Source organism: Hemitrygon akajei, chromosome 3 (assembly GCF_048418815.1).
Source record: "Hemitrygon akajei chromosome 3, sHemAka1.3, whole genome shotgun sequence".
NCBI lineage: Eukaryota > Metazoa > Chordata > Chondrichthyes > Myliobatiformes > Dasyatidae > Hemitrygon > Hemitrygon akajei.
This window is the reverse complement of record NC_133126.1, coordinates 1,147,194-1,175,105: the sequence shown is the minus strand read 5'-3', so window position 1 is coordinate 1,175,105 and position 27,912 is coordinate 1,147,194. Positions and strand designations below refer to the sequence as shown.

The following is a 27,912-nucleotide window of genomic DNA, read 5'->3' as shown; positions in this document are numbered from 1 at the left end:
GTCTCAGTGTGCGGGGTGGGGAGTGATGGGGATCAGGGTCAGTGTGGGGGGTGGGGAGTGATGGGGTCAGGGTCATTGTTGGGGGTGGAGTGTGATGGGGTCGGTGTGGGGGGTGGGAAGTGATGGGGTTCAGTCTCAGTGTGTGGGGTGGGGAGTGATGGGGGTTGGTGTGGAGCGTGGGGAGTGATGGGGTTCATGTGTTATGAGGGTCAGTGTGGGGTGTTTGGGTCTGGTAGGCAAATGGGTGTTGGTGAGGAGGTTGGGGAGTGATGGGAGTAAGTGAGAGGGTGATGGGGCCATTGAGGGGGTGAGGTTAATGAGGGTCAGTGAGGGAGGAGTGGTGTGATGGGGGTCAGTGAGAGGGTGTGGGGATGGGGAGTGATGGCGGTCAGCAGGGTTGGGTGGGTATTGATTGGTGTCAGGGTGGGGAGTAATGGGGATCAGTGAGGTTGGTGGGGAATGATGGAGGATCTCCAGGGGGAATGGTATTTAGTACTGGAGGGGGTCTCTCAGATTGGATCAGAGTTATTGAGAAGGAGTCATGACCTGCTCTCTGTAGTTTGTAAAATAAGAGGAGACAAGTTATAACACATCACTTTATTCAAAGACAGAGAAACTGAGCAGCATCAAAATTGCCAAAGAGTTTCATCATTTCCACCTCATCTCAAGGTCTCACACTGAATGTTGTCATCTTTGGATGGAAAGCCAGTGCCACTAGAATCTCTGTCGCCTCTGGAATATTGTTCCATGTGGGAGATGGTGGATTGGTGGGTCAGACCAAGAAAGCCACGATATTAGTGTCAATCATGACCTTCACACCCATCTGCTGTCTTTCAGGGTCAAACACATTCTTGCTAATTTTGTTCTGCTGCTTAAGGGAAATAGGGATTATATGCTAGTAAATCTCGTGTGAATGGTGGCAAGAGGATTTTTAGGGATAGGATTTATGAGTATTTGGAAAACCATGGCCTGATTATGAACTATGTGGACTTATGAACTGATTATGGTTCTGTGTGGGTCAAATTGTGTTTTACTAATTTGATGAATTGGTTACCTGGACTCTGCCCAATATGTCACAGGTACGCCCCCTCCCTATCATTGGTGGTATTTACGGGAGGCACTGTCTCAAGAAGGCAGTCAAAGACACCCTCCATTCGACCTGTGTCATCTTCTCGTTACTATTGTTGGGCAGGAAGTTCAGAAGCCTGAATTCCCACACCACCAGGTTCAAGAACAGTTAATTCCTTCAACCACTCTGTTCTTGAACCAACTGGTACCATAGTGACCTTTTTTACTTTTATAGTGACCATTTTGATAATTTTGTATCAAAATGGATTTTATGTTTTTTCTTCCACCTTCTCCAATGGGATCCCACCACCAAGCATATCTTTCCCTCCCCTGCACTTTCCGCAGTGATTGCTCCCTTGTCCATTCATCTCTCCCCACTAATCTCCCTCTTGGCACTTATCCTTGCAAGCAGAACAAGTGCTACATCTGCCCCTACACCTCCTCCATCACTACCATTCAGGCCCCAAACAGTCCTTCCAGGTGAGGCGACACTTCACCTGTGATTCTGTTGGGGTCATATACTGTGTCCAGTGCTCCTGGTGTAGCCTCCTGTATATTGCCGAGACCCGACATTGATTGGGAGACCACCGCCGAGCATCTATGCTCCATTCACCAGAACAAATGGGATCTCCCAGTGACCACCTGTTTTAATTCCACTTCCCATTCCCATTCCGATATGTCCATCCATGGGGTCCTCCACTGTCGTGATGAGCCCACATTTAGGTTGGAGGAACAACACCTTATATTCCATTTGGGTAGCCTCCAACCTGATGGCATGAACATCAATTTCTCAAACTTCCAGTAATGCCCCCACCCCCGCTCTCCTTCACCATCCCCTATCCCCTCTCTCACCTTATCTCCTAGCCTGTCCATCACCTCCCTCTGGCACTCCTCACCCCTTTTCTTTCTTCCATGGCCTCCTGCCTTTTTCACCAATCAACTTCCCTGCTCTTTACTTCATCCCTCTCCCTTCTGGTTTCACCTATCATCTCCCTTTTTAAATCTATTCCTCAGCTTTTTTTCTCCAGTCCTGCCGAAGGGTTTCAGCTCGAAATGTCAACTGTATTTTTTTTCAATAGATGCTGCCTGGCCTGCTGAGTTCCTCCAGCATTTTATGTGTATTGCTTGCATTTCCAGTATCTGCGGATTTTCTCCTGTTTGTATTATTTTGTCCTAGTTCTGTGTTTTTTTTCCTTATAAAATGTATAATATATGTTTGTGCTTGTTTTATGAATACTGGCCTTTATTTCTCAGAATATAGAAGAATGAAAGAAGATTTGATAGAGGTATACAAAATTATGAAGGGTATAGATAAGGTTAATGCAAGCAGGGTTTTTCCACTGAGGTTGGGTGGGACCACAACCAGAGATCATGGGTTAAGGGTGAAAGGTAAAAAGTTTAAGGGGAACATGAGAGGAAATTTCTTCACTCAGGGGGTCCTGAGAGTGTGAAATGGGTTGCCAGCACAAGTGGTGCTTGCAAGCTTGATTTCAATGTTTAAGAGAAGTTTGGATGGTAGGGATATGGAGGGCTATGATCCCAATGCAGGTCAATGGGAGTAGGTAGTTTAGATGGGCTGAAGGGTCCATTTCAGAGCTGTACTTTTCTAGGACTCTATAACTCTACTGCATATCTGATGCTTTATGCCTGTGAGGCTGCTGATAGTGAGTTTGTGTTGCATCTGTGCATACAACGTCTTGTGATCTTGTAAACATGACAATAAACTCAACTTTGGCTTCGATTTTAATGGTTTTTCAAGGAAGTGCCTAATGAAGGTAGAGCTCTGGATATTGTCTACTTGCATCTCAGTAAAGTGTTGGCTCATCCCTCATGGAAGGCTCTTGCAGAAGATTAAGATGCATGCGATCCAAGGTGAATTGGCCAACCGGATTCAAAACTGGCTTGCCGATAGAAGATGGAGGGTAGTGATCAAAGGGACTTATTCGAGCTGGAGGTCTGTGATTAGTGGTGTTCTACTGGGACCTCTGCTGTATATAAATGACATGGATGAAAATGTAGATGGGTGGGTTAGTAAATTTGCAGATGATCTGTGGATATCGTTTCCCAAAGGGGTGTAGATCAGTAATGAGTTATAGGTCAGTACAGATAGATGGAGAAATGGTAGATCAAGTTTAATCTGGACAGGTGTGAGATGTTGTACTTTGGGAGATCTAATGTTGATCTAATTTTGGGACAAAATCTTGAATGATGCTTCAAGATGGTGGCGTGACGTAGTTTGCAGCAGCCTCTCCGGAGTTGATATCTGTTATTTGTCAAGTGGGATGCGGTGCACAATCCCAATCTGATGAAAAACGGGCATGGGAGCACGGAGGAATATCTGGAAATCTCCAGGAAGGCCTTCTTCGTTGCTGCTGCTGCTGTAAGGTCCGGGTCTCTGCTGGGAAGAACAGGCCCTCAGTCCTCGGGGTCACGTTGCCGGTGGCCGGCAGCGGGGGCGTCGTAGTATGCTCGGCAGAGGATGGTGCTCGGAGAGGCTGTGCTGGAGGGGATGGTCGGAGGCTTGGAGGTTCAACGGACTCGGAGTCCACTGCGATTGGGGCACTTTCACTGTGTGCTGCATCTGCGAGGCTGGGTCCAGTGGTACTTTCATTGTGTGCTGCGTCTGTGAGGCTGAATCCGGCAGCGCCATGGAAGTCCATAGAGGGGTTATTCCCTTCTACCTCCCGCATGGGATGACGAGTCTATCGGGACCCTGAGGACTTGTGGAAACTGTGTGGTGGTTTCTTTCAAACTTAGTCTTTTAACATCTTTGGACTATTTTTACTGTGCCCATGGTCTTTTTTGTTTATCAATTATGGTATTGTTTGCACTGTTGTAACTATATGTTAACTATAACTATATGTAGCTATGTGGTTTTGTGTAGGTCTTGTAGCTTTAGTTTTTGGTTTGTTGGGTGGTAGAGTTAGTCTCCTGACTTGGTGTGTCTGGGTAGTCTTGTTTTGTCTGGTGGATTTGGAGCTCCTTTCCGGGGAACACGCTAAGATGGTAGTGCGATATTAATATGCAGCAGCCTCTCCGGACTCTGGATTTGGGGATTGCCAAACGTTACGTGGATTTTCTGGTGTAGTCTGTTTTGTCGTGTGCTTTTGTGATATCATTCTGGAGGAATGTTGTTTCATTTTTTAACTGCATTGCAGTTGTGGTTTCTAAATTACAATAAACCGAAATTCAATTCAAATTCAAGATCCTTAACAGTGTTGATAAGCAGAGAAATCATGGGGTTCCAATTCATAGCTCCCTGAAAGCCACTACACAGCTTTGTAGGGTGATTAAGAAGGCATATGACATGCTTGCCTTTATTAGTTGAGACTTTGAGTTCAAAAGTCAGGAAGTTATGTTGCAGCTTTATAAAACTCTAGTTAGGCTGCATCTGGAGTTTTGCATACAGTTCTGGAAGGATGTTGCGGCTTTGCAGAGGGTGAAGAATCCAGTATGCTGCCTGGATTAGAGAGTATGTGTTATAATGAGAGGTTGGACACACTTGGGTTGTTTTCCCTGGAGTGGCAGAGTCTGAGGGGAGATCTGATTGTAGTTTATAAGATTATGAGGGCATAGAGTAGACATATAGTATATTTAGCCCAAGATTGAAATATCTAATATTAAAGGCTTACATTTAAGGCGAGAGGGTTAAGTTGAAAGGAGATGTTCAGGGCAAGTTTTGTTAGAGTGGTGGGTGCCTGGAATATGCTGCCTGGGATGGGATGGTGGAGGAGGCAGATACATTAGGGATACTTAAGAGGTTCACACACAGGCACGTGGATGAGCAGAGAATGGAGGGATATGGACATTGTGCAGGCAGCAGGTATTAGTTGTCATCAGCAACACACACAAAATGCTAGAGGAACTCAACAAGTTAGATAGCATCTATAGAGGAGAATAAACAATGGACATTTTGGGCCGAGACCCTTCAGGCCCCTGTTCAGCACAACATGATGGGCAGTAGGAGTTGTTCCTGTGTTGTATACTTCTCCAACAGACTAGAATTACTATCATTAGCTGTTACAAAGCACCATTCAACACTCAAATAATTTACCTTTAATTGTCCTGTATTGATCTGCACATTTGTCTTGCCATGAGCAAATGTTCATCAGATTGATTCCTGGAATGAAAATGCTGGTATATAAAGAGGGATTAGCCCCTATAGGCTCATATTCACCAGAAATGAGAAGACAGAGTCCTCATTCTTCTATATGTTGTCTATTTAAATAAACTCAATAGTTGTGTCTGACTCTACCATGTCCCCTGGCAGCAAGTCTCTGTGTAAAAAAACAAATCTTGCCTCTGAAATTGCCTTTAAGTTTTTCCCTTCTCACCTGAAATACTTGCCTTCATATTTAGGATATGCTTGACTGTAGAGAAAAGATTCAGATCAGCTCCCCTATCCCTATGGTTACGGATCCCACAACCCACCGGGGTCATAGGGGTGCTGTACAGATGAGTGCTGCACCAGTTGCCTCCATCTCTCACGGTTGTGGGTGAGTGCCTGGGTTGCAGCAAAGTTCTCTCCAGTCCACTCTACAGTGTTGTCTGCCCATTTCTTCCCCTGTCTGCCCATTTTTCTTTTCCCTTGCACTGTTCCCTGAAGAATGATCTTTGAAAGTCCACTTGACCTTGTTATGTGGCCATACCATCTCAGTTCCTCTTCTTTACTGTGGACCGTAGATCTTCATAGTGTCTCATGTGTTGGGTGATGGTTCTTTAAACATTGTTGTTTGAGACATGGTCTGTATAGGAGATACTGAGGAGATGTCCAGGATCTGGATGCATACAAGAAGACAGAGTGCAGAAGTACATGTAAGAGTTTCAACTTGGATCTGATAACGGTGTTATTGTCTCTCCAGAATGATTTTAGTTTAGTCAGAGTTGCAGTTGTCTGGACTGTCCTTGTAAGGACTTCAGGCTTTGATCCTTTTTGATTGATGATGGCACTAAGAATCTTGAACCCTTTGACAGTAAGCTAGACCTTGTCCACTCACTGTGACTTTTGTCATGATTGACTCCTTACCGTGTCTCATCAGCTTGGTTTTCTCTGTGCTGATCTCCATGCCATATCTGCTTGAAGTATCATCCAGACGGTTCACAAGGCAAGGCAATTCATCCTCACTTCCTGCCAGCCCATCAACGAACCTGAGTTGATTATGATCTGTCCTCCAATGCTGACTGTGCCAATATGATCTTCCAGGGCATCTGTTATTACTTGCTCCAGAAAAATGTTGAATAGCGTAGGTGAAAGGAGGCAGCCTTGTTGGACTCCAACTAATGTGTGGAATCACTCTGCAACTGTGTGTTGAACAAGTACCACATTGTCAGCTTTGGTGCAGACCTGCTTGATGGTTTGGATCAGCTTCTGGCCCAGGTTGTATCTCTTCATTGTGGCCCAGAGTGCATCATGTCACACCCTATTGAATGCCTTCTTGAAGTCTATGAACACATGAAAGATTTCTCGCACAGTACTCGGAGAATGAATATCTGTTTTCTTGTACTTCTTCCAATTTTGTAACCAGCTTGCTCTTTGGCAATTTTTCTTCTGCTGTGGTTTCAGTCTGTTCAAGATTACTTTCAACATCACTTTGCTCGCATGGTTGATAAAACTTATAGTTCTATAATTCTGGCACTGCTCTAAGTTCCCTTTCTTGGGGAGAGTGATGATGAGTGATTTTGTCCAGGGTGTTGGCCATTGCCCAGTCTGCCAGATTTTGGTGAGGATGGCTATCACTGTCTCTCCTCCATGTTTTATCAGCTCAGTCAGGATGTTGACTATTCCAGCAGCTTTCCCATTCTTCAGCTATCTTATGGCTGCTTCTACTTCTTCCCACAGAATTGGAAAGTCATTGTCATTTGACAAGTCATCATCTAATTTTATAAATGTCTATCAGGTCACCCCTTGGCCTCCTTCACTCCAGGGGAAAAAACCCAGCCTGTCGAATCTCTCCCTATATCTATAGGTTAGAGAGACTGGGCTTGTACATGCTGGAATTAAGGAGATTGAGGGGATCTGATTGCAACATATAAGATTATTAAGGGATTGGACAAGATAGAGGCAGGAAATATGTTCCAGATGCTGGGAGAGTCCAGTACCAGAGGGCATGGTTTGAGAATAAGGGGTAGGTCATTTAGGACAGAGTTAAGGAAAAACTTCTTCTCCCAGAGAGTTGTGGGGGTCTGGAATGCACTGCCTCGGAAGGCAGTGGAGGCCAATTCTCTGGATGCTTTCAAGAAGGAGCTAGATAGATATCTTATGGATAGGGGAATCAAGGGATATGGGGACAAGGCAGGAACCAGGTATTGATAGTAAATGATCAGCCATGATCTCAAAATGGCGGTGCAGGCTCGAAGGGCCGAATGGTCTACTTCTGCACCTATTGTCTATTGTCTATTAAAGTCCTCCATTTCAGGCATCATCCTGGTGACTTTCTACTCTCTCCAGTGAAACCACTTCCTTCCCCTGTTGACCAGAACTGTGCACAGTGTAGTTCTGTATAGGGTTAGGGTTAGTTCTGTATAGAACTACACACAGTGTAGTTTAGACATAGTCCTGGTGAATTTCCAGTGAAACCACTTGCTTCCCCTGGTGACCAGAACTGTGCACAGTGTAGTTCTGCATTGAACTGCACACAGTGCATTTCAGATATCATCCTAGTGAATCTCCAGTGAAACCACTTCCTTCCTATAGTGTCTAGAACTGGACACAGTGTAGTCTACCAAGTGTTTTGTAAAGTTGCAACTTTATATGCAAACTTTTAGATTCTGTACCCTAATTTACCATCCTATTTTACCATGCCTTCTTTACCATCCTATCTACCTGTGCATCGCTTTCAGAGAGTTATGGACAGATCAAGGAAGGCTGAGCAAGGTAAGGTTAAATGCTTTTTATTACTGACAGGTCTAGCCAGGAGGGCTATCATATCAAAGAGAGGAAACCTCTCGAGTAGCAGCCATTTTGGTTGTTTCATGGTGATCTGGGCTTTGAGAAGGATGCAGACAGGATTAGAAGGTATATAGACAGGCTAAGGTCAAGGATGTGTCAGATTGAATGTAATGTGGAAAAATGTAAGTTCATCCATTTTGGTAGAAAAACTATAAACTCAAACATCAGGGAGGCTGAAAAGAATTGGTGTTCAAAGGGGCATGGATACCCTGTGCAACAAACAGTCTGCTGGAGGAACAAGTAGCTCAGTCAGCATCTGTGATGGAAATGGGGTGGTTGATTTTGCAGGTTCATCAGGACTGAGAGTGTAGAGGGGAGATGGTCAGTGTAAAGAGAGAGGGTGGGTGAGACAGGAGCCTGAGTTGTTGGTGGATTGAGGAGGGGGTGTAGATAGTGAAGGATAACTCCCAAACTAGTGGTGCGGTAGACAGTGAGTATGTTAGGCATAAGGGATTAGTTAGTTGAGCATTTCATTGCTAATTTTAGTTAGTTTGGTACAATTTTAAGTAGTATTTAAACATTTTAATTAGTAGGACACCACTGCAGTGTAGTAGTTAGTGCAACGCTTACACAACATGGGACATTGAAGTTCAGAGTGCATCTCCTGCAAGGAATTTGTACATTTTCCTGCGACTGCTTGGGTTTTCTCCGAATGCTCCAGTTTCCCCCCCACAGTCCAAAGATATTCCAGTTAGTAGGTTAATTGGTCATTGTAAATTGTCCGGCTAGGGTTAAGTAGGTGAGATTTTGGGTGGTGCAGCTCATTGGGCTGGAAGAGCTCGAATGGCAGGAAACATCAGAAATTCTGAATATTGATGTATAAATCCAAATCATTGGGCTTAGGAAACTGGGAGATCATTGGGAATTCTGCACAGTGGGTTTGGGGAAGTGGAAATTCTTGGGAATTCTGCACAGTGGGTTTGGGGAAGCAGGAAGATTGATGGAAATTCAGTTTTATTTATCCTTTGGATCCACATGTACTGTTGGAATTGGGAAGAAGAATCCCAGTAACCAACGCTTCCCGAATACATCCTGGAGGTTAACCCCCCATGGAGTGCAACGAACTGCGGGCAACCCCTTCTTCAGGTGGTACCAGGTTCGGCCTCGAGCTACCAGCAGGATCTGTTGACAACAGAAGCCAGCGCAGGTGAGTCCAATGCCCAGCCAGATGTAGAGCATGAGGACAAGGAATAGCTGGAAAGATGGGATCATACTGAAGAAAAAGTGAAAGAAGGAGAGAGGGAGGAGGGTGAGGAAGGTGAGGGGATTCTCGAAGGAGAGATGGTATTCAATGCTCAGGTAGGCCACACCTACCACCAGGGAGTAGAGGCAAACAATGGAGGTGTACCAGCCGAACATGAGGAAGTAGCGCATGTTCCTGTTGCCTATGCAGTTGGCGGTGAAGAAGCAGTGATGGTCTCGCTTCAGGATGACCTTACTGCAGAGTTTACAGAAGTGACTGCCTGGCTGCAGTGCAGGGCTGCTCTCACTGGACACTCTGCTGCTCTGGAGGCTCTCTGAAGGGTACCACAGAATCAGGAAGTAGTTGCCCAGGACGTTCACTGACACGTAGAGGAAGAAGGTAAAATGGAAGCCGCAGTGGGACCAGGGGCGGCGGAAGTCATCAGCAAAGATGGTGGGAATGAAGACAAAGCTCTGAAGGATCAGGGTGGTAATGGAGACTGCAAGGAAGTAGGAAGGCGCAATGGTGTTCAAAATCTTCAGCTTCAACATCCTAGACCATTCCTTCCTACAGAGAGAACACAGTTCATTTGCATCACCTCCCATTGTGGAGCAGAGTTTATAAATCCTTAGATAAAGAGTCATAGAACAGTACAACACAGAAATAGGCCCTTTGCCCCATCAAACTGTTGTTCTGCCTAGCCCCATTGACCTGCCCCTGGATAAACCTCCATACCCCTACCTATCCAAACTTCTCTTAAATGTTGAAATCAAATCTGCATTCACCAGTTCTGCTGAGAGCTCGCTCCACACCCTCGACACCCTGTGAATGAAGAAATTTTCCTTCATGTTCCCCTTAAATATTTCACCTTTCACACTAAACCCATTACTTCTTTCTTGTTCTAGTCTCAGCCAACCTCAGTTGAAAAAGCCTGCTTGCATTTACCCTATCTGTACCCCTCAATTTTGTGTACCTCTACAAAATCTCCTCTCTTTCATCTATGATCTTGGGAATAAAGTCCTAACCTATTTGATCCTCAAGTCCTGGCAACATTGTGGTAAATTTTCTCTGTACCCTGGTGCTGAGGGACAATGTCCTAGAAATAAACTGACTACATCTCCTTTCTTGGAGTTGGCATGCACTTGGCATGATTAACTTATAATTTAATTATTTATGGTTTTATATTGCTATATTTCTTCATTATTCTTGGTTGGTGCGGCTGTAACAAAACCTAGTTTCCCTTGGGATCAATAAAGTATGTCTGTCTGTCTTTCTGATGCAGGAGACCCTGACATTAATTATGGCTTTGGGAAATGCAGGAATTATCAGGCATTTTGCGCACTAGTTTCATGAAGCACCGGAAAGGTTCTGGCAAAATCTTTGTAAATTTTCTCTGTACTCCTTTAATCATATTGACATCTTTCCTGTAGGTACTTTTCCTAGTCTTCATTAGAGTATAGACAATAGGTACAGGAGTAGGCCATTTGGCCCTTTGAGCCAGCACCGCCATTCAATGTGATCATGGCTGATCATACACAATCAGTACTCCATTCCTGCCTTCTCCCCATATCCCTTGACTCCGCTATCTTTAAGAGCTCTATCTAACTCTTTCTTGAAAGCATCCAGAGAATTGGCCTCCACTGCCTTCTGAGGCAGAGCATTCCACAGATCCACAACTCTCTGGGTGAAAAAGTTTTTCCTCAACTCCGTTCTAAATGGCCTACCCCTTATTCTTAAACTGTGGCCTCTGGTTCTGGACTCCCTCAACATCGGGAACATGTTTCCTTCCTTTAGCGTGTACAATCCCTTTATAATCTTATATGTTTCAATCAGATCCCCTCTCATTCTTCTAAATTCCAGTCGCTCCAATCTTTCAACATATGACAGTCTTGCCATCCCGGGAATTAACCTCATGAACCTGCGCTGCACTCCCTCAATAGCAAGAATGTCCTTCCTCAAATTTGGAGACCAAAACTGCACACAATACTTGTCTCACCAGGGTCCTGTACAGCTGCAGAAGGACCTCTTTACTCCTATACTCAACTCGCCTTGATACGAAGGCCAACATGCCATTAGCTTTTTTCACTGCCTGGTGTACCTGCATGCTTACTTGGTGACTGATGAACAAGGACACCTAGATCTCGTATTTCCCCTTTTCCTAACTTGACACCATTCAGATAGTAATCTGCCTTCCTGTTCTTGCCATCAAAGTGGATAACCTCATATTTATCCACATTAAACTGCATCTGCCATGCATCTGCCCACTCACCCAACCTGTCCAAGTCACCCTGCATTCTCATAACATTCTCCTCACATTTCACACTACCACCCAGCTTTGTGTCATCTGCAAATTTGCTAATGTTACTTTTAATCCCTTCATCTAAATCATTAATGTATATTTTAAACAGCTGCAGTCCCCACACTGAGCCTTGCGGTACCCCACTAGTCACTGCCTGCCATTCTGAAAGGGACCCGTTAATCCCTACTCTTTGGTTCCTGTCTGCCAACCAATTTTCTATCCATGTCAATACCCTGCCCCCAAAACCATGTGCTCTAATTTTGCCCACTAATCTCCTATGTGGGACCTTTTCAAAAGCTTTCTGAAAGTCCAGGTACACTACATCCACTGACTCTGCCTTGTCCATTTTCATAGTTACATCCTCAAAAAATTCCAGAAGACTAGTCAAGCATGATTTCCTGTTCGTAAATCCATGCTGACTCAGACCGATCCTGTTACTGCTAGCCAAATGTGCCGCTATTTCATCTTTTATCATTGACTCCAGCATCTTCCCCACCACTGATGTCAGGCTAACTGGTCTATAATTCCCTGTTTTCTCTCTCCCTCCTTTCTTAAAAAGTGGGATAACATTAGCTACCCTCCAATCCACAAGAACTGATCCTGAATCTATAGAACATTAGAAAATGATTACCAAATCGTCCACAATTTCTAGAGCCACCTCCTTAAGTACCCTGGGATGCACACCATCAGGCCCTGGGGATTTATCAGCCTTCAGTCCCATCAGTCTACCCAACATCATTTTCGGCCTAATGTGAATTTCCTTCAGTTCCTCTGTTACCCTAGGTCCTCTGGCCACTATTACATCTGGGAGATTGTGTGTGTCTTCCCTAGTGAAGATAGATCCAAAGTATCTGTTCAACTCATCTGCCATTTCCTTGTTCCCCATAATAAATTCACCCGTTCCTGTCTTCAAGGGCCCAACTTTGGTCTTAACTAATTTTTTCCTCTTCACATACCTAAAGAAGCTTTTACTGTCCTCCTTTATATTCTTGGCTAACTTACCTTCGTACCTCATCTTTTCTCCCCGTATTGCCTTTTTAGTTATCTTCTGTTGCTTTTTACAAGTTTGCCAATCCTCTGGCTTCCCACTCATCTTTGCTATGTTATACTTCTTTTATTTTTATACTGTCCTTGACTTCCCTTGTCAGCCATGGTCACCCCTTACTCCCCTTAGAATCTTTCTTCCTCTTTGGAATGAACTGATCCTGCACCTTCTGCATTATTCCCAGAAGTACCTGCCATTGTTGTTTCCCTGTCATCCCTGCTAGCTTATCTTTCCAGTCAACTTTGGCCAGCTCCTCCCTCATGGCTCCATAGTCCCCTTTGTTCAACTCTAATACTGACACTTACAACTTTCCCTTCTCCTTCTCAAATTGTAGATTAAAACTTAACATATTATGGTCAAAACCTCCTAATGGCTCCTTTACCTCGAGTTCCCTTATCAAATCCGGTTCATTACACAACACTAAATCCAGAATTGCCTTCTCTCTAGTAGGCTCCAGTACAAGCCGCTCTAAGAATCTATCTCAGAGGCACTCCACAAACTCCCTTTCTTGAGGTCCAGTACCAACCTGATTTTCCCAGTCTACCTGCATGTTGAAATCCCCCATAACAACCACATCATTACCTTTGCGACATGCCAATTTTAACTCTTGATTCAACTTGCACCTCATATCCAGGCTACTGTTTGGGGGCCTGTAGGTAACTCCCATTTGGGACTTTTTGCCCTTACAATTTCTCAGTCCTATCCATACTGACTCTACATCTCCTGATTCTATGTCACCCCTCGCATGGGACTGAATTTCATTCCTCACCACGAGAGCCACCCCACCCCCTCTGCCCACCTGCCTGTCCTTTCGATATAAAATGGTTGGAATATGTGACGAGGCCCCAAAGGGTTCCCAGATCCCACTCAGAAACGTAATGTCCTTCCAAACTGCATGAAACACAGATATGCAGATGCAAAGGTCAGCATCAGACTAACAGACAGGAATTAGTGAAGAACCACAGGTATTCAGTTTTGTGGTAACTGTCTATTCTGAAGTCATGGTTAGAGTGGCATTGTAGACTAGCAGTCAGCATGTCACTTTCGAGTGCCAGTGATTACCGAATGAAGTTCAATTCCTGCAGGGTCGGTAAGAGCTTTATACATTGTTCCCATGACCACATGGGTTTCAAGGATCAAGGAACCATCAACTTTGTTCACATATACATTTACATGTATTAGGAACTTGCCGTGGTGTGTTGGCACACATGCAACAAAAACAACATTCAACAGGGTGATAAAAGGCATCAAACTAAAAATCATGCATTAAAAAGTCACCAAGAATAGTGGGAAACTGGAAGATTGGGAAAACTTTAAAAAGCAACAAAGTACCACAAAGTGAGCAATAAAGAAAGGGAAGTGAGATTATGAAAATAAACTAGCACAAAACATAAAAACAGATAGTAAAAGTTTTTCTAATTATATAAAGCGGAAAAGAATGGCTAAAGTGAACGTAGGTCCCTTGGAGGATGAGAAGGGGGGATTGATATTGGGTCATGAGGAAATGACAGAGGCTTTGAATGACTATTTTGTGTCTGTCTTCACACTGGAGGACACATCTAACATCCAAAAGATAAATGTTATGAATGCGATGGGAGGTGAGGATCTCGATACAATAGCTATCACTAAAAAGATAGTGCTGAGTTAACTTATGGACCTAAAGATAGACAAGTCCCCTGGTTCTGATGGAATGCATCCCAGGGTACTAAAAGAAATGACAGAAGTTATAGTAGAGGTTTTGGTGATAATTTACCAAAATTCTCTGGTCTCTGGGCAAGTCCTGGCGGATTGGAAGATGGAGAATGTCACTCCACTGTCCATAAAAGGATGTAGGCAAAAAAAGGTTCGATAAGGTGCTGCATAAAAGACTTATCCATAAGATAAGGATGCATAGAGTTGGGTGTGATGTACCAATAGTTGTTTAACCAATAGAAAACAGAGTTAGGATACAATTGTTTCCACTGTGCATATACCATATTTGTGAGGTTGCAGTTGGGGTGAGTGTAGTTGTGTAGCGAGGGATTGGGTTTCTGGTGACAATCTATGGAGAATTAGGGCCTATGCCTGTGATGCTGCCCCAGTTATTTTCCATTGTTCATGTGCCTTACTGTATCTGTGCACATGACAATAAACTGCCAGATGTGGGGTAGGGGCAGAAAGCTGTAGTTGAAGCCACAACCAGATCAGCCAAGACACTAAATAAGAGATTAGGCTTGAGGATCCAAACAGCTAATCCAACTCTTCAGGTTAAACAAAACACACAAAATGCTGGAGGAACTCAGCAGGTCAGGCAGCATCTAAGAAAATTTTAAACAGTCAAGGTTGGTGTTGAGATCCTTCATTTAGACTGGAAAGGCAGGGACAGAACACAGAATAAGAAAGTTGGAGCATCACAATCTGTCTGCAGCCGAGATAATGGGGGCATAGCAGTGAGGAAGTGTCTCACTGAACTCCCATGGAAAGGAGGGAAGCTTCTTCAGGATAGACATCCCTCTAAGGCAGGGGTTCCCAAACTGGAGTTCACAGACTCCTTGGTTAATAGTTAGAGTGCATGGCATAAAAAAGGTTGCAAACCCCTGGTCTAAGAGATTTCTCTCCATAGAGGAGAGAAGAGCAGAGGAGATTTACCAGGATGTTGCCTGGATTGGAGAACAAGTCATATGAAGCAAGGTTAGCAGAGCTGGGACTTTTCTCTTTGGAGCATAGAAGAATGAGAGGGGACTTGATAGAGGTCTACAAGATTATGAGAGGCATAGATAGGGTGGATAGTCAGTACCTGTTTCCCAGGGCACCAATAGCAAACACTAGAGAGCATATGTACAAAATTAAGGGAGGGAAGTTTAGGGGAGACATCAGGGGTAAGTTTTTTTTACACAGAGGGTTGTGAGTGCCTGGAATGACTTGCCAGGGATGGTGGTGGAGGCTAAAACATTAGGGGTATTTAAGAGCCTCTTGGACATGCACATGGATGAAAGAAAAATGGAAGGTTATAAGGTTATGGGTAGTGTGGGTTTAGTACTTTTATTTAAGGATTATATGGGTTGGCACAACATGGAGGGCTGAAGGGCCTGTACTGTGCTGTAGTGTTCTATGGTTCTATGTTATCTGACCTGCTGAGTTCATCCAGCATTTTGTGTGTGTTGCTCTGGATTTCCAGCATCTGCAGAACACCTTGTGACCTGTCTGGGATTTCTGATTGGCTAACCCAACTCCTATCCAGGTTTTCTTTTTAACTTAAGTTACCCGTTAGAAACAGTCATTTTCTGATTGTCAGTGTCATGAAATATCCAAGGAACTGCTGCACCAGCATGTGTCCTCCTGTGTTGCCTCTGTCAGGAGGCTGGAGGCAATGGACAACACTACAAGTGGTGAGGGAGGATTAAGAACACAGAGAGGTAAAGTGGGGGCAACTACTACATAACCAAGCTGGCCAGATGATTGTGTGTGGAGCTGGCCAGAATCTCCTGTCCCCCAGAGCTCATGTGTGGAGGTGGCCAGAATATCCCATCCTCAAGGGTTGGGTGTGGAGTTGACCAGAATCTCTCATCCCCTGGGGTTGGATGTAGAACTGACCTGAATCTCTAGTTTCCAGGGGTTGGGTATGGAGCTCACCAAATTCCTCCACCCTGGGGTTATGTGTGGAACTGGCCAGAATCTCCCGTCCCCCAGGCGTCAGGTGTGGAGCTGGCCAGAGTACCCGTCCGCAGGGGTTGGGTGTGGAGCTGACTAGTACCTCCTGTTCCCAGTGGTCAGGTGTGGTGCTGGCCCAAATCTGCAGTCCACTAGAGGTCTGGTGTGAAGCCAACTAGAATCTCCCATCCCCCAGCGATTGGATGTGGAGTTGGCCAGAAACTCCTGTCCTTAGGAGTTAGATTTGGAGCTGTCCAAAATCTCCCATCCCCCAGGGTAAGGAGCTGGCCAGAATCTTCCATCCCCAGAGGTCTGGTGTGGAGCTGACTAGAATGTCCCATGCCCCTGGGGAAGGGAAATTCTGGTCAGCTACACACCCGATGCCTGGGGATGGGAGATCCAGGCCAACACCACACCTGACCCTGGGGACGGGAGATTCCAGTCAGGTCCAAACCAGACCCCTGGGGATGAGAATTTATGGCCAGCTGCACACCCAACTCCTGGGGGCCAGAATCTCCCATCCCCCAGGGGTCAGGTAAGGAGCTGGACAGAAGGTCTTTTGTGTGGAGTTGGCTAGAATTTCTTATTCCCAGGTGTTGGGTGTGGAGCTGGCCTGAATCTCCTGTTCCCCAGGGATCCGGTTGGAGAAGTCCAGAATGACCTGTCCCCCAAGGGTCAAGTGTGGAGCTGACAAGAATCTCCTGTCCCCAGGGGTTGATCTGGAGCTATCTACAATCAGCCATCCCCAGGTGTCAGGTGTGGAGCTGCACAGGATCTCAGAGTCAGAATCAGGTTTATTATCACCAACATGTGACATGAAATTTGTTAACTTAGCAGCAGCAATTCAATGCAGTACATAATATAGGAGAGAGAGAAATAATAATAATAAATAAGTAAATCAACTACAGTACGTATATTGAATAAATTTAAAAAACATGCAAAAAACAGAAATACTGTATATTTAAAAAGTGAGGTAGTGTCCAAGAGTTCATTGTCTATTTAGGAATCAGATGGCAGAGGGGAAGAACCTGTTCCTGAATCGTTGAGTGTGTGCCTTCAGGCTTCTGTACCTCCTTCCTGATGGTAACAGTGAGAAAAGGGCATGCCCTGGGTGCTGAAGGTCCTTAATTATGGATGCTGTCTTTCTGAGGTACCACTTCCTGAGGATGTCCTGGGCACTTTGTAAGCTAATACCCAAGATGGAGCTGACTAGATTTATGACCCTCTACAGCTTTTTTCGGTCTTGTGCAGTAGCCCCCCGCACATACCAGACAGCGATGCAACCTCTCAGAATGCTCTCCACAGTATATAGAAGTTTTTGAGTGTATTTGCTGACATAGCAAATCTCTTCAAACTACTAATAAAGTATAGCCACTGCCTTGCCTTAGATACATAGAATAGAAACATGGAAAACATGCAGCACAATACAGGCCCTTCAGCCAACAAAGCTGTGCTGAACATGTCCCTACCTTAGAACTACCTAGGCTTTACCCATAGCCCTCTATTTTTCTAAGCTCCATGTAGCCATCCAGGAGTCTCTTAAAAGAACCTATCGTTTCCACCTCCACCACTGGCAGCCCATTCCATGCACTCACCACTGTGTAGAAAAAACTTACCCCTGACATTTCCTCTGAACCTTCTTCCAAGCACCTTAAACCTGTGCCCTCTCATGCTAGCTATTTCAGCCCTGGGGAAAAGCCTCTGACTATCCACACGACCAATGACTCTCATTATCTTGTAGACCTCTCATCAGATCACCTCTCATCCTCCGTCGCTCCAAGGAGAAAAGGCTGGGTTCATTCAACCTATTCTCATAGGGCATGCTCCTCAATCCAGGCCACATCCTTGTAAATCTCCTCTGCACCATTTCTATGGTTTCCATATTCTTTCTGTAATGAGGTAACCAACATTGAGCACTGTGGTGAACTATGTATACCTGTCTGGACAACCCCCCCCCCCCCCCCCCCCCCCGGCTGACTGCTCCTGTGGCTCCTCCCACTGACCATGGCTCCTCCCACAGACCCCAGTATAAAGGCGATTGGAGACACAGCCCCGGTCTCAGTCTCCAGGATGTAGTGTGGTGGTCAATTGCTGCTTGTTCTTTCTTCCAGCCAATAAAAGCCTATATCTCGCCTCACATCTCCAAGAGTTATTAATGGTGCATCAAGCACAGTACTCTAAGTGGGGTCTGACCAGGGTCCAATATAGCTGCAACATTACCTTTCGGCTCTTAAACTCAATCCCACGATTGATGATGGCCAATGCACCGTATGCCTTCTTAACCACAGAGTCAACCTGTGCAGCAGCTTTGAGTGTCCTATGGACCCGGACCCCAAGATCCCTCTGATGCTCCACACTGCCAAGAGTCTCACCACAAGACTTCTTTATAAAGACATCGATATGTTGGGACCATGTTAGATCCTCAGAGATCTTGACACCCAGAAACTTGAAGCTGCTCACTCTCTCCACTTCTGATCCCTCAGAAGGACAACTTACTGCCCTCTACTGTCTATTGTCTTGTTTATTATTTATTGTAATGCCTGCACTGTCTTGTGCACTTTATGCAGTCCTGGGTAGGGCTGTAGTCTAGTGTCGTTTTTTTTTGTCTGTTGTTTTTATGTAGTTCAGTGTAGTTTTTATACTGTTTCATGTAGCACCATGGTCCTGAAAAACATTATCTCGTTTTTACTGTGTACTGTACCAGCAGTTAGTCAAAATGATAATAAAAAGTGACTTGACTTGAAAAGATTGAAGCCTTATAAGGAACCACCCTTCATGTGCTGTTGTCCAGTGTATCTCATCCCACTCTTTAAGGAGGAAGGCTGCAGAAAGAAATTTATAGACCAGTTAGCCTGACCTCAGTGGTTGGGAAGGTGTTGGAGTCAACTGTTAAGAAGTTATGGAGTACTTGGTGACACAGGACAAGATAAGACAAAGTCAGCATGGTTTTCTTAAGGGGAAGTCTTGCCTGACAAACCTGTTGAAAATCCAAAAATCTGAGATGCAAAGGGATTTGAGAGTCCTTGTGCAGAACACCCTAAAGGTTAACTTGCAGGTAGAGTTGGTGGTGTGGAAGGCAAATGCAGTGTTAGCATTCTTTTCAAGAGGTATAGAATACAAGAGCAGGGATGTGATGCTGAGGCTTTATAAGGCACTGGTGAGGCCTCATCTTGAGTATTGTGAACAATTTTGGGCTTCTCATCTTAGAAAAGATGAACCGGCATTGGAAAGGGTTCAGAAGAGGGTCACAAGGATGATTCCAGGAATGAAAGGATTATCATATGAGGAACGTTTGATAGCTCTGGGTCTCTACTCACTGGAATTTAGAAGGATGAAGGCTGGATCTCATTGAAACCTTTCAAATTTTATATAACCATATAACAATTACAGCACGGGAACAGGCCATCTCGACCCTTCTAGTCCGTCCGAATGCTTACTCTCACCTAGTCCCACCGACCTGCACTCAACCCATAACCCTCCATTCCTTTCCTGTCTGTATACCTATCCAATTTAAAAAAAATGATAATATCAAACCTGCCTCTACCACTTCTACTGGAATTTTGAAATTCCTCGACAGAGTAGACGTGGAAAAGATATTTCCCATGCTAGGAGAGTCTGAGACAAGAAGGTACAGCCTCAGGATAGAGGGATGTCCATTTAAAACAGATGCAGAGAAATTTCTTTAGCCAGGGGCTGGTGAATTTGTTACCACAGGCAGCTGTTGGGTCTATTTAAGGCAGAACTTAATAGGTTCTTGATTGGACACGGCAAAAAAGCTACACAGGAATGTCTCAACAGCAAGAAAGTTAATGTCCTGGAGTGGCCAAATCAGAGTCCAGACCTTAATCCAATTGAGAATTTGTAGCTGGACCTGGAAAGGATTATTCACTCCTGATCCCCATGTAATCTGGCAGAGCTTGAGCAGTTTTGTAAAGAAGAATGGGGAAAAAAATAGCAGTGTCCAGATGTGCAAAGCTGGTAGAGACCTATCCACACACACTCAAGGCTGTAATTGCTGCCAAAGGCACATCTACTAAATACTGACTTGAAGGGAATGAATACTTATGTAATCAATTACCGGTATTTTGTATTTTACATTTGTAATTAATTTAGATCACTTTGTAGAGATCTGTTTTCACTTTGCCGTGAGTCTTTTTCTGTTGATCAGTGTCAAAAAAGCCAAATTAAATCCACTGTGATTCAATGTTGTAAAATAATAAAACAGGAAAACTAGCAAGGGGGGGAGGTGTGAATATTTTTTACTGGTACTGTACATGGGGGTGAAAGTAACACACTGATGGACTGGAGGTACATGTGGGTCAGACCATAAGACATAGCTACAGAATTAGGCCATTTACCTCATTGGGCCTGCTCTGCCATTCAATTATGGCTGATCCTTTTTCCCCCTCAGTTCCACTCCCCAGCCTTCTCTCTGTAACCTTTCACACCATGTCCAATCAAGAACCTATCAATATCTGCCTTAAATACACCCAACGAGCTGCCCTCCACAATTGCCTATGGTAACAAATTCCAGAAATTCACCTCCATCTGGCTAAAGAAATTTCTCCACATCTGTTTTAAATGGATGCCCCTCTAATTTCAGGCTGTGTCCTCTTCTCCTAGACTCCCCACACTGGAAAACATCCTTTCCACATCTACTCTGTCTATGCCTTTCAACATTCAAAAGGTTTCAATGAGATCCCCCCTCATTCTTCCAAATTCCAGCGAGTACAGACCCAGAACTATCAAACATTCCTCGTAAGATAACCATTTCATTCCTGGAATCATCCTTGTGAACCTCCTCTGAACCCTCTCCAATGCCTGCACATTGTTTCTAAGATGACGAGCCCAAAAGGTTCTTGATTAGATATGGCATCAAAGGTTATGGGGATAATGCTGGGAACCAGGTTGAGGGAGAGAAGAAAAAAGGATCAGCCATGATTGAATGGCAGAGCAGACTCGATGGGCCAGATGGACCAATTCTTCTCCTATGTCTTATGTCAAATTTCCAGTTGAACTCAATCATAATGTGATCATGGCCTCCTAAGGTTCCTTTTACCTTAAGCACCCTAATCAACTCCAGAACTGTGGATCATTATGCAACACCCAATGCACTGATAGCTGATCCCCTGATAGGTTCAATGAAAAGCCATTTTATAGTAATTCAAACAACTCACTCTCCTGATATCTATTACCAACCTGATTTACCCAATTGATCTGCATGTTGAAATCTTCCATGACTATCATAACCATGCCCTTTTGACATGCCTTTTCTACATCCTCTTGTAATCTGTTGTCCACATCCCAGCTCCTGTTGGGAGACTTGTATATAACAGCCTTCCAGCTACTTTTACCTTGCACTTCATTAATTCAACAACAAGGTTTCAATGTCAGAGCACATTGGACAGATGTGTGGGTCAGAGTGACACACTGATGCACTGGAGTTAAGTGTGGGTCAGAAGGGTAGGGAAGAGAAGAGGAAGACAGTAGTGATAGGGGACTCTATAGGGGGTCAGACAGGTGATTCTGTGGACACAGTAAAGAAACCTGGATGGTAGTTTGCCTCCCAGGTGCCAGGGTCCAGGACGTTTCGGATCACGTCCAAGATATCCTGCAGTGGGAGGAAGAACAGCCAGAGGTTGTGGTACATATTAGTACCAATGACATGGGTAGGAAAAGGGAAGAGGTCCTGAAAAAAAGACTACAGGGAGTTAGGAAGGAAGTTGAGAAGCAGGAATGCAAAGGTAGTAATCTCAGGATTACTGCCTGTGCCATGCGACAGTGAGAATAGGAATAGGATGAGGTGGAGAATAAATGTGTGGCTGAGTGATTGGAGCAGGGGGCAGGGATTCAGATTTCTGGATCATTGCAACCTCTTTTGGGGCAGAAGTGACCTGTACAAAAAGGACGGGTTGCACTTGAATCCCAGGGGGACCAATATCCTGGCAGGGAGGTTTGCCAAGGCTACTGGGGAGAGTTTAAACTAGAATTGTTGGGGGGTGGGAACTGAATTGAAGAGACTGGGGAAGAGGAGGTTGGCTCACAAATAGAGAAAGCTTGTAGACAGTGCAAGAGGGAGGATAAGCAGGTGATGGAGAAGGGACGCACTCAGACCGAAGGTTTGAGATGTGTCTATTTTGCACGAGTGTTGTGAACAAAGCAGATGAGCTTAGAGTGTGGATCAGTACTTGGAGTTATGATGTGGTGGCTGTTACAGAGACTTGGATGGCTCAGGGACAGAAATGGTTACTTCAAGCGCCGGGTTTTAGATGTTTCAGAAAGGACAGGGAGGGAGGCAAAAGAGGTGGGGTCGTGGCACTGTTGATCAGAGATGGTGTCACAGCTGCAGAAAAGATGGACACCGTGTAGGGATTGTCTACGGAGTCTGTGGATGGAGGTTAGGAACAGGAAGGGGTCAATAACTTTACTGGGTGTTTTTTTAAATATAAATAGGCCGCCCAATAGTAACAGGAATATCGAGGAGCAGATAGGGAAACAGATCCTGGAAAGGTGTAATAATAGAGTTGCCAAGATGAGAGATTTTAATTTCCCAAATATTGATTGGGATCTGCCTAGAACAGAGGGTTAAACGGGGTGGAGTTTGTTAGGTGTGTGCAGGAAGGTTTCTTGACACTATGTAGATAAGCCCACAGGAGAAAGGGCTGTACTTGATTTGGTATTGGGAAATGAACCTGATCACCTGTCAGATCTCTCAGTGGGAGAGCATTTTGGAGATAGTGATCATAACTCTATCTCCTTTACAATAGCATTGGAGAGATAGGAACAGACAAGTTAGAAAAGTGTTCAATTGGGTTAAGGGGAATTGAGGCTATCAGGCAGGAAATTGGAAGCTTAAATTGGAAACATGTTTTCAGAGAAAAGTACGGGAGTATGTGACAAATGTTCAGGGGATATTTGTGTGGAATTCTGCATAGGTACGTTCAAATGAGACGGAAATTATGGTAGGGTACAGGAACCGCGGTGTACAAAGGCTGTAATAAATCTGGTCAAAAAGAAAAGAGAAGTTTACAAAAGGTTCAGAGAGCTAGGTAATGCTGGAGATCTAGAAGATTATAAGGCTAACAGGAAGGAGTTTAAGGAGGAAATTAGAAGAGCCAGAAGGGGCCATGAGAAGGCTTTGGCGGGCAGGATTAAGGAAAACCCCAAGGCATTCTACAGGTATATGAAGAGCAAGAGAATAAGGCATGAAAAAAATAGGACCTATCAAGTGTGACAGTGGGAAAGTGTGTATGGAACCAGAGGAAATAGCAGAGGTACTTAATGAATACTTTAAGTCAGTATTCACTATGGAAAAGGATCTTGGTGATTGTAGTGATGACTTGCAGCAGACTCAAAAGCTTGAGCATGTAGATATTAAGAAAGAGGATGTGCTGAAGCTTTTGGAAAGCATCAAGTTGGATAAGTCGCCAGGTCCGGATGAGATGTACCACAGGCTACTGTGGGAGGTGAGGGAGGAGATTTCTGAGCCTCTGGCAATGATCTTTGCATCATCAATGGGAACAGGAGAGGTTCCGGAGGATTGGAGGGTTGCAGATATAACCATATAACAATTACAGCACGGAAACAGGCCATCTCGGCCCTTCTAGTCTGTGCCGAATGCTTACTCTCACCTAATCCCACTGACCTGCACTCAGCCCATAACCCTCCATTCCTTTCCATATACCTATCCAATTTTGCTTTAGATGACAATATTGAACCTGTCTCTACCACTTCTACTGGAAGCTCGTTCCACACAGCTACACTCCAAGTAAAGAAATTCCCCCTCGTGTTACCCTTAAACTTTTGCCCCCAACTCTCAAATCATGTCCTCTTGTTTGAATCTCCCCTACTCTCAATGGAAAAAGCCTATCCACGTCAACTCTATCTATCCCCCTCATAATTTTAAATACCTCTATCAAGTCCCCCCTCAAACTTCTACGCTCCAAAGAATAAAGACCTAACTTGTTCAATCTTTCCCTGTAACTTAGGTGCTGAAACCCAGGTAACATTCTAGTAAATCTTCTCTGTACTCACTCTATTTTGTTGACATCTTTAATAATTGTTGTTTCTTTATTCAATAAAGGGAGTAGAGATAGCCCAGGAAATTATAGACCAGTGATTCTTACCTCAGTGGTTGGTAAGTTGATGGAGAAGATCCTGTGAGGCATGATTTCTGAACATTTGGAGAGGTATGATTTGATTAGGAATAGTCAGCATGGCTTTGTCAAGGGCAGGTTGTGCCCTACAAGCCTGATTGAATTTTTTGAGGATGTGACTAAATACATTGATGAAGGTATAGCAGTAGATGTAGTGTATTTGGATTTCAGCAAAGCATTTGATAAGGTACTCCATGCAAGGCTTATTGAGAAAGTAAGGAGGCATGGGATCCAAAGGGACATTGCTTTGTGGATCCAGAACTGGCTTGCCACAGAGGCAAAGAGTGGTTGTAGACAGGTCATATTCTGCATGGAGGTCGGTCACCAGTGGAGTGCCTCAGGGATCTGTTCTGGGACCCTGACTCTTTGTGATTTTTATAAATGACCTCGATGAGGAAGTGGAAGGATGTTTAGTAAGTTTGCTGATGACTCAAAGGTTGGAGGTGTTGTGGATAGTGTGGAGGACTGTCAGAGGTTATAGCGGGACATTGATAGGATGCAAAACTGGTCTAAGAAGTGGCAGATGGAGTTCAACCCAGATAAGTGTGAAGTGGTTCAGTTTGGTAGGTCAAATATGATGGCAGAATATAGTATTAATGGTAAGACTCTTGGCAGTGTGGAGGATCAGAGAGATCTTGGGGTCTGAGTCCATAGGACGCTCAAAGCAGCTGCGCAGGTTGACTCTGTGGTTAAGAAGGCGTACGGTGTATTGGCCTTCATCAATTGTGGAATTTAATTTAGGAGCCGAGAGGTAATGTTGCAGCTTCATAGGACCCTGGTCAGACCCCACTTGGAATACTGTGCTCAGTTCTGGTCGCCTATAGGAAGGTTGTGGAAGCCATAGAAAGGGTGCAGAAGAGATTTACAAGGATGTTGCCTGGATTGGGGAATATGCCTTACGAGAATAGATTTGGTGAACTCAGCTTTTTCTGCTTGGAGCGACAGAGGATGAGAGGTGACCTGATAGAGGTGTACAAGATAATGAGAGGCATTGATTGTGTGGATAGTCAGAGGCTTTTTCCCAGGGCTGAAATGATTGCAACAAGATGACACAGGTTTGAGGTGCTGGGGAGTAGGTACAGAGGAGATGTCAGGGGTAAGTTTTTTTACTCAGTGGTGAGTGCGTGGAATGGACTGCTGACAACAGTGGTGGAGGCGGATACGATAGGGTCTTTTAAGAGACTTCTGGATAGGTACATGGAGCTTAGAAAAATAGAGGGCTTTAGGTAAGCCTAGTAATTTCTAAGGTAGGGACATGTTCAGCACAACTTTGTGGGCCAAAGGGCCTATATTGTGCAGTAGGTTTTCTATGTTTCTATATTAACCTTCTATCCTCAGTCTATTGTTCTTTTGAAAGTACTTTGATCTGTTCATTATAATTTTACCCTTTTCCTTAATCATATTCCCCGTGTTTAACCTTCCTCACATTTTGATTCTCACTGCTTCTCTCAAGGTATTTCTCTCTCTGTATGTATTTATGTGTAAATATTTCCCCTCTCTGCCTTATTTACTCTGACCCTTTCTCTGTCATAACCCTCTCTTTGTCCCCGTCTCCATCTACCCTTCTCCCATTTGCCATCTCCCCATCATCATTCCCTCTCCTATTCTTACTCTCCCCGTCTTTAACTCCCTCTCCCTGTTTCTCCCTCTCTCCTTGTCTCCATCTTCCCCTCTGTCACCAACTCCCACTTCCTGTATCTGTCTCCCCCTCTCCTGTTTCTGTCTTCATTCTGTCTGCCATTCCATATCTGTCTCCATCTCCCCTCTCTCCCCGTCTCCATCTCACTCTGTTTCCATCTCCCCTGTGTATCCGTTTCAGTCCTTCGTCCGTCTCTCCCTGTCTCTGACTGCCCCCCCACTTTGTATCTGTCTCTCCCAAGCTCTCCCTCCCCTTTATGCTTTTCCCTTTCTTTTCCTCAGTATCTTGTGTATCCCTTTTTCTTCCTTTCTGTAGACCCATCTCTGCCTGCCTGTTCCTTTCTCCCTTCCCCCCACTCTCTTTTGCTGCGTTTGTGTGTATCTTCCACCATCCCCCCTTCTATGTCTACCTCTTTCTGTCTCCCTCTCCTCCTCTTTTTCTTTCACTGTTTGTTGTACCCTTTTGATTTCACTGCTCTGTCTCTCTCAACCCCCTCACCCCCTCCCTCTCTCCCCCTCTCCTCTCTCCCTCTCTCCCTCCCTCCCGTGCAGTACCTGGTGCTTGCATGTACAGACTACAGCCAGCCTTTGCTCCCTGCACAGCCTCCATTGTTCTCTCCTCTCTCTCTCTTCACCATGCTGAATAATAGCGGACGATGCCCTGCACAGTCTGACTGATGGCAATGGTGTCAATGCCAGCTCTCTGGCTGCTGTTGTCAGTTTATATTGATCATTACCTGCTTCTGCAATGTCCTCGGAGAGCTGTCTGTCCCGTCTCCTTGTGATGATGCTGTAGCGGTGATCCCCGGCTGTGCGCTGCTGCTGGTGCAGGTCTGCCGACACAGACTGCAGCTTCTGTACAGACCATTACCAATTCAGCCCCTTCCTGCCCACCCCACCTCACCAACTCCCTCTCCGTTCCACAACATCTGCACCTTCATCAGAGCACGAGCCGCAGACATCACACTACACAGGTGGGGAGGCCGCTCAGCCCATCACAACCTGTGCTGTTTCTTCAGCAAATCTCTCCAGTCCCTTGTTTACAGGGATCTCCCCGTCCTTTCATTATTTATCCAGTTTTCTTTGTGGTTTCCAGCATTCACTATGCTAAAAGTTCTTCAGTCTCCAATTAGATTTACCCCCCTGCCTCTACTGGCTGTTCAGTGGATCACCATCGCGTCCCCACTGGATCTTCAGTTGATTATCACTCCATCTCTGCTGAATAAGATCATGAGACCATAAGACATAGGAGCAGAATTAGGCCATTCAGCCCATCAAGTCTGTTCCACCATTTCATAATGCCTTCTTGCCATATCCTATGTTACCCTGACCGATCAGGAAATGATCAACTTCTGTTTTAAATATACCGCTGGCCTTTGCCTCCGCCATAGTCTTACCAACATTCCACAGATTCACTACTCTGGCAAAAAAAATTCCTCCTTACTTCTGTTCTGTGTTCTCTCGTACTGCTTACCCTGCCATAGGAAACATCCTCACCACATCCAGCCTGTCTAGTCCTTTCAACATAATTGGTTTCATAGAAACATAGAAAACCTACAGCACCATACAGGCCCTTCAGCCCACAAAGCTGTGCCAAACATGTAGAACTACCTAGGCTTACCCATAGCTCTTTATTTATCCAAGCTCCATGTAGCCATCCAGGAGTCTCTCAAAAGACCCTGTCATATCTGCCTCCACCACTGCCGCCAGCAGCCCATTCCATGCACTCACAACTCTCTGTGTAAAAAAACTTACCCCTGACATCTCCTCTGTATCTACTTCCAAGCACCTTAAAAACTATGCCCTCTCGTGCTAGCCATTTCAGACCTGAGAAAAAGCCTCTGATTATCAACACGATCAATGCCTCTCAATATCTTGCACACCTCTATCAGGTCACCTCTCATCCTCCATCGCTCCAAGGAGAAAAGGTCGAGTTCACTCAAC

The 27,912-nt window shown here is 44.9% G+C and overlaps 1 protein-coding gene across 1 annotated transcript; it reads right to left on the bottom strand.

Annotated features, from left to right (window-relative positions):
- Positions 1 to 582: 582 nt before the first annotated feature.
- zdhhc22 (zDHHC palmitoyltransferase 22) lies at positions 583 to 26,827 on the bottom strand. Its single transcript, XM_073039130.1, has 2 exons — positions 26,706 to 26,827; positions 583 to 9,767 (listed from the first exon to the last, which is right to left on the bottom strand). Exon 2 carries the CDS (start codon positions 9,749 to 9,751, stop codon positions 8,972 to 8,974), a length of 780 nt encoding a protein of 259 aa, XP_072895231.1. The 5' UTR covers positions 9,752 to 9,767; positions 26,706 to 26,827; the 3' UTR covers positions 583 to 8,971.
- Positions 26,828 to 27,912: the final 1,085 nt, after the last annotated feature.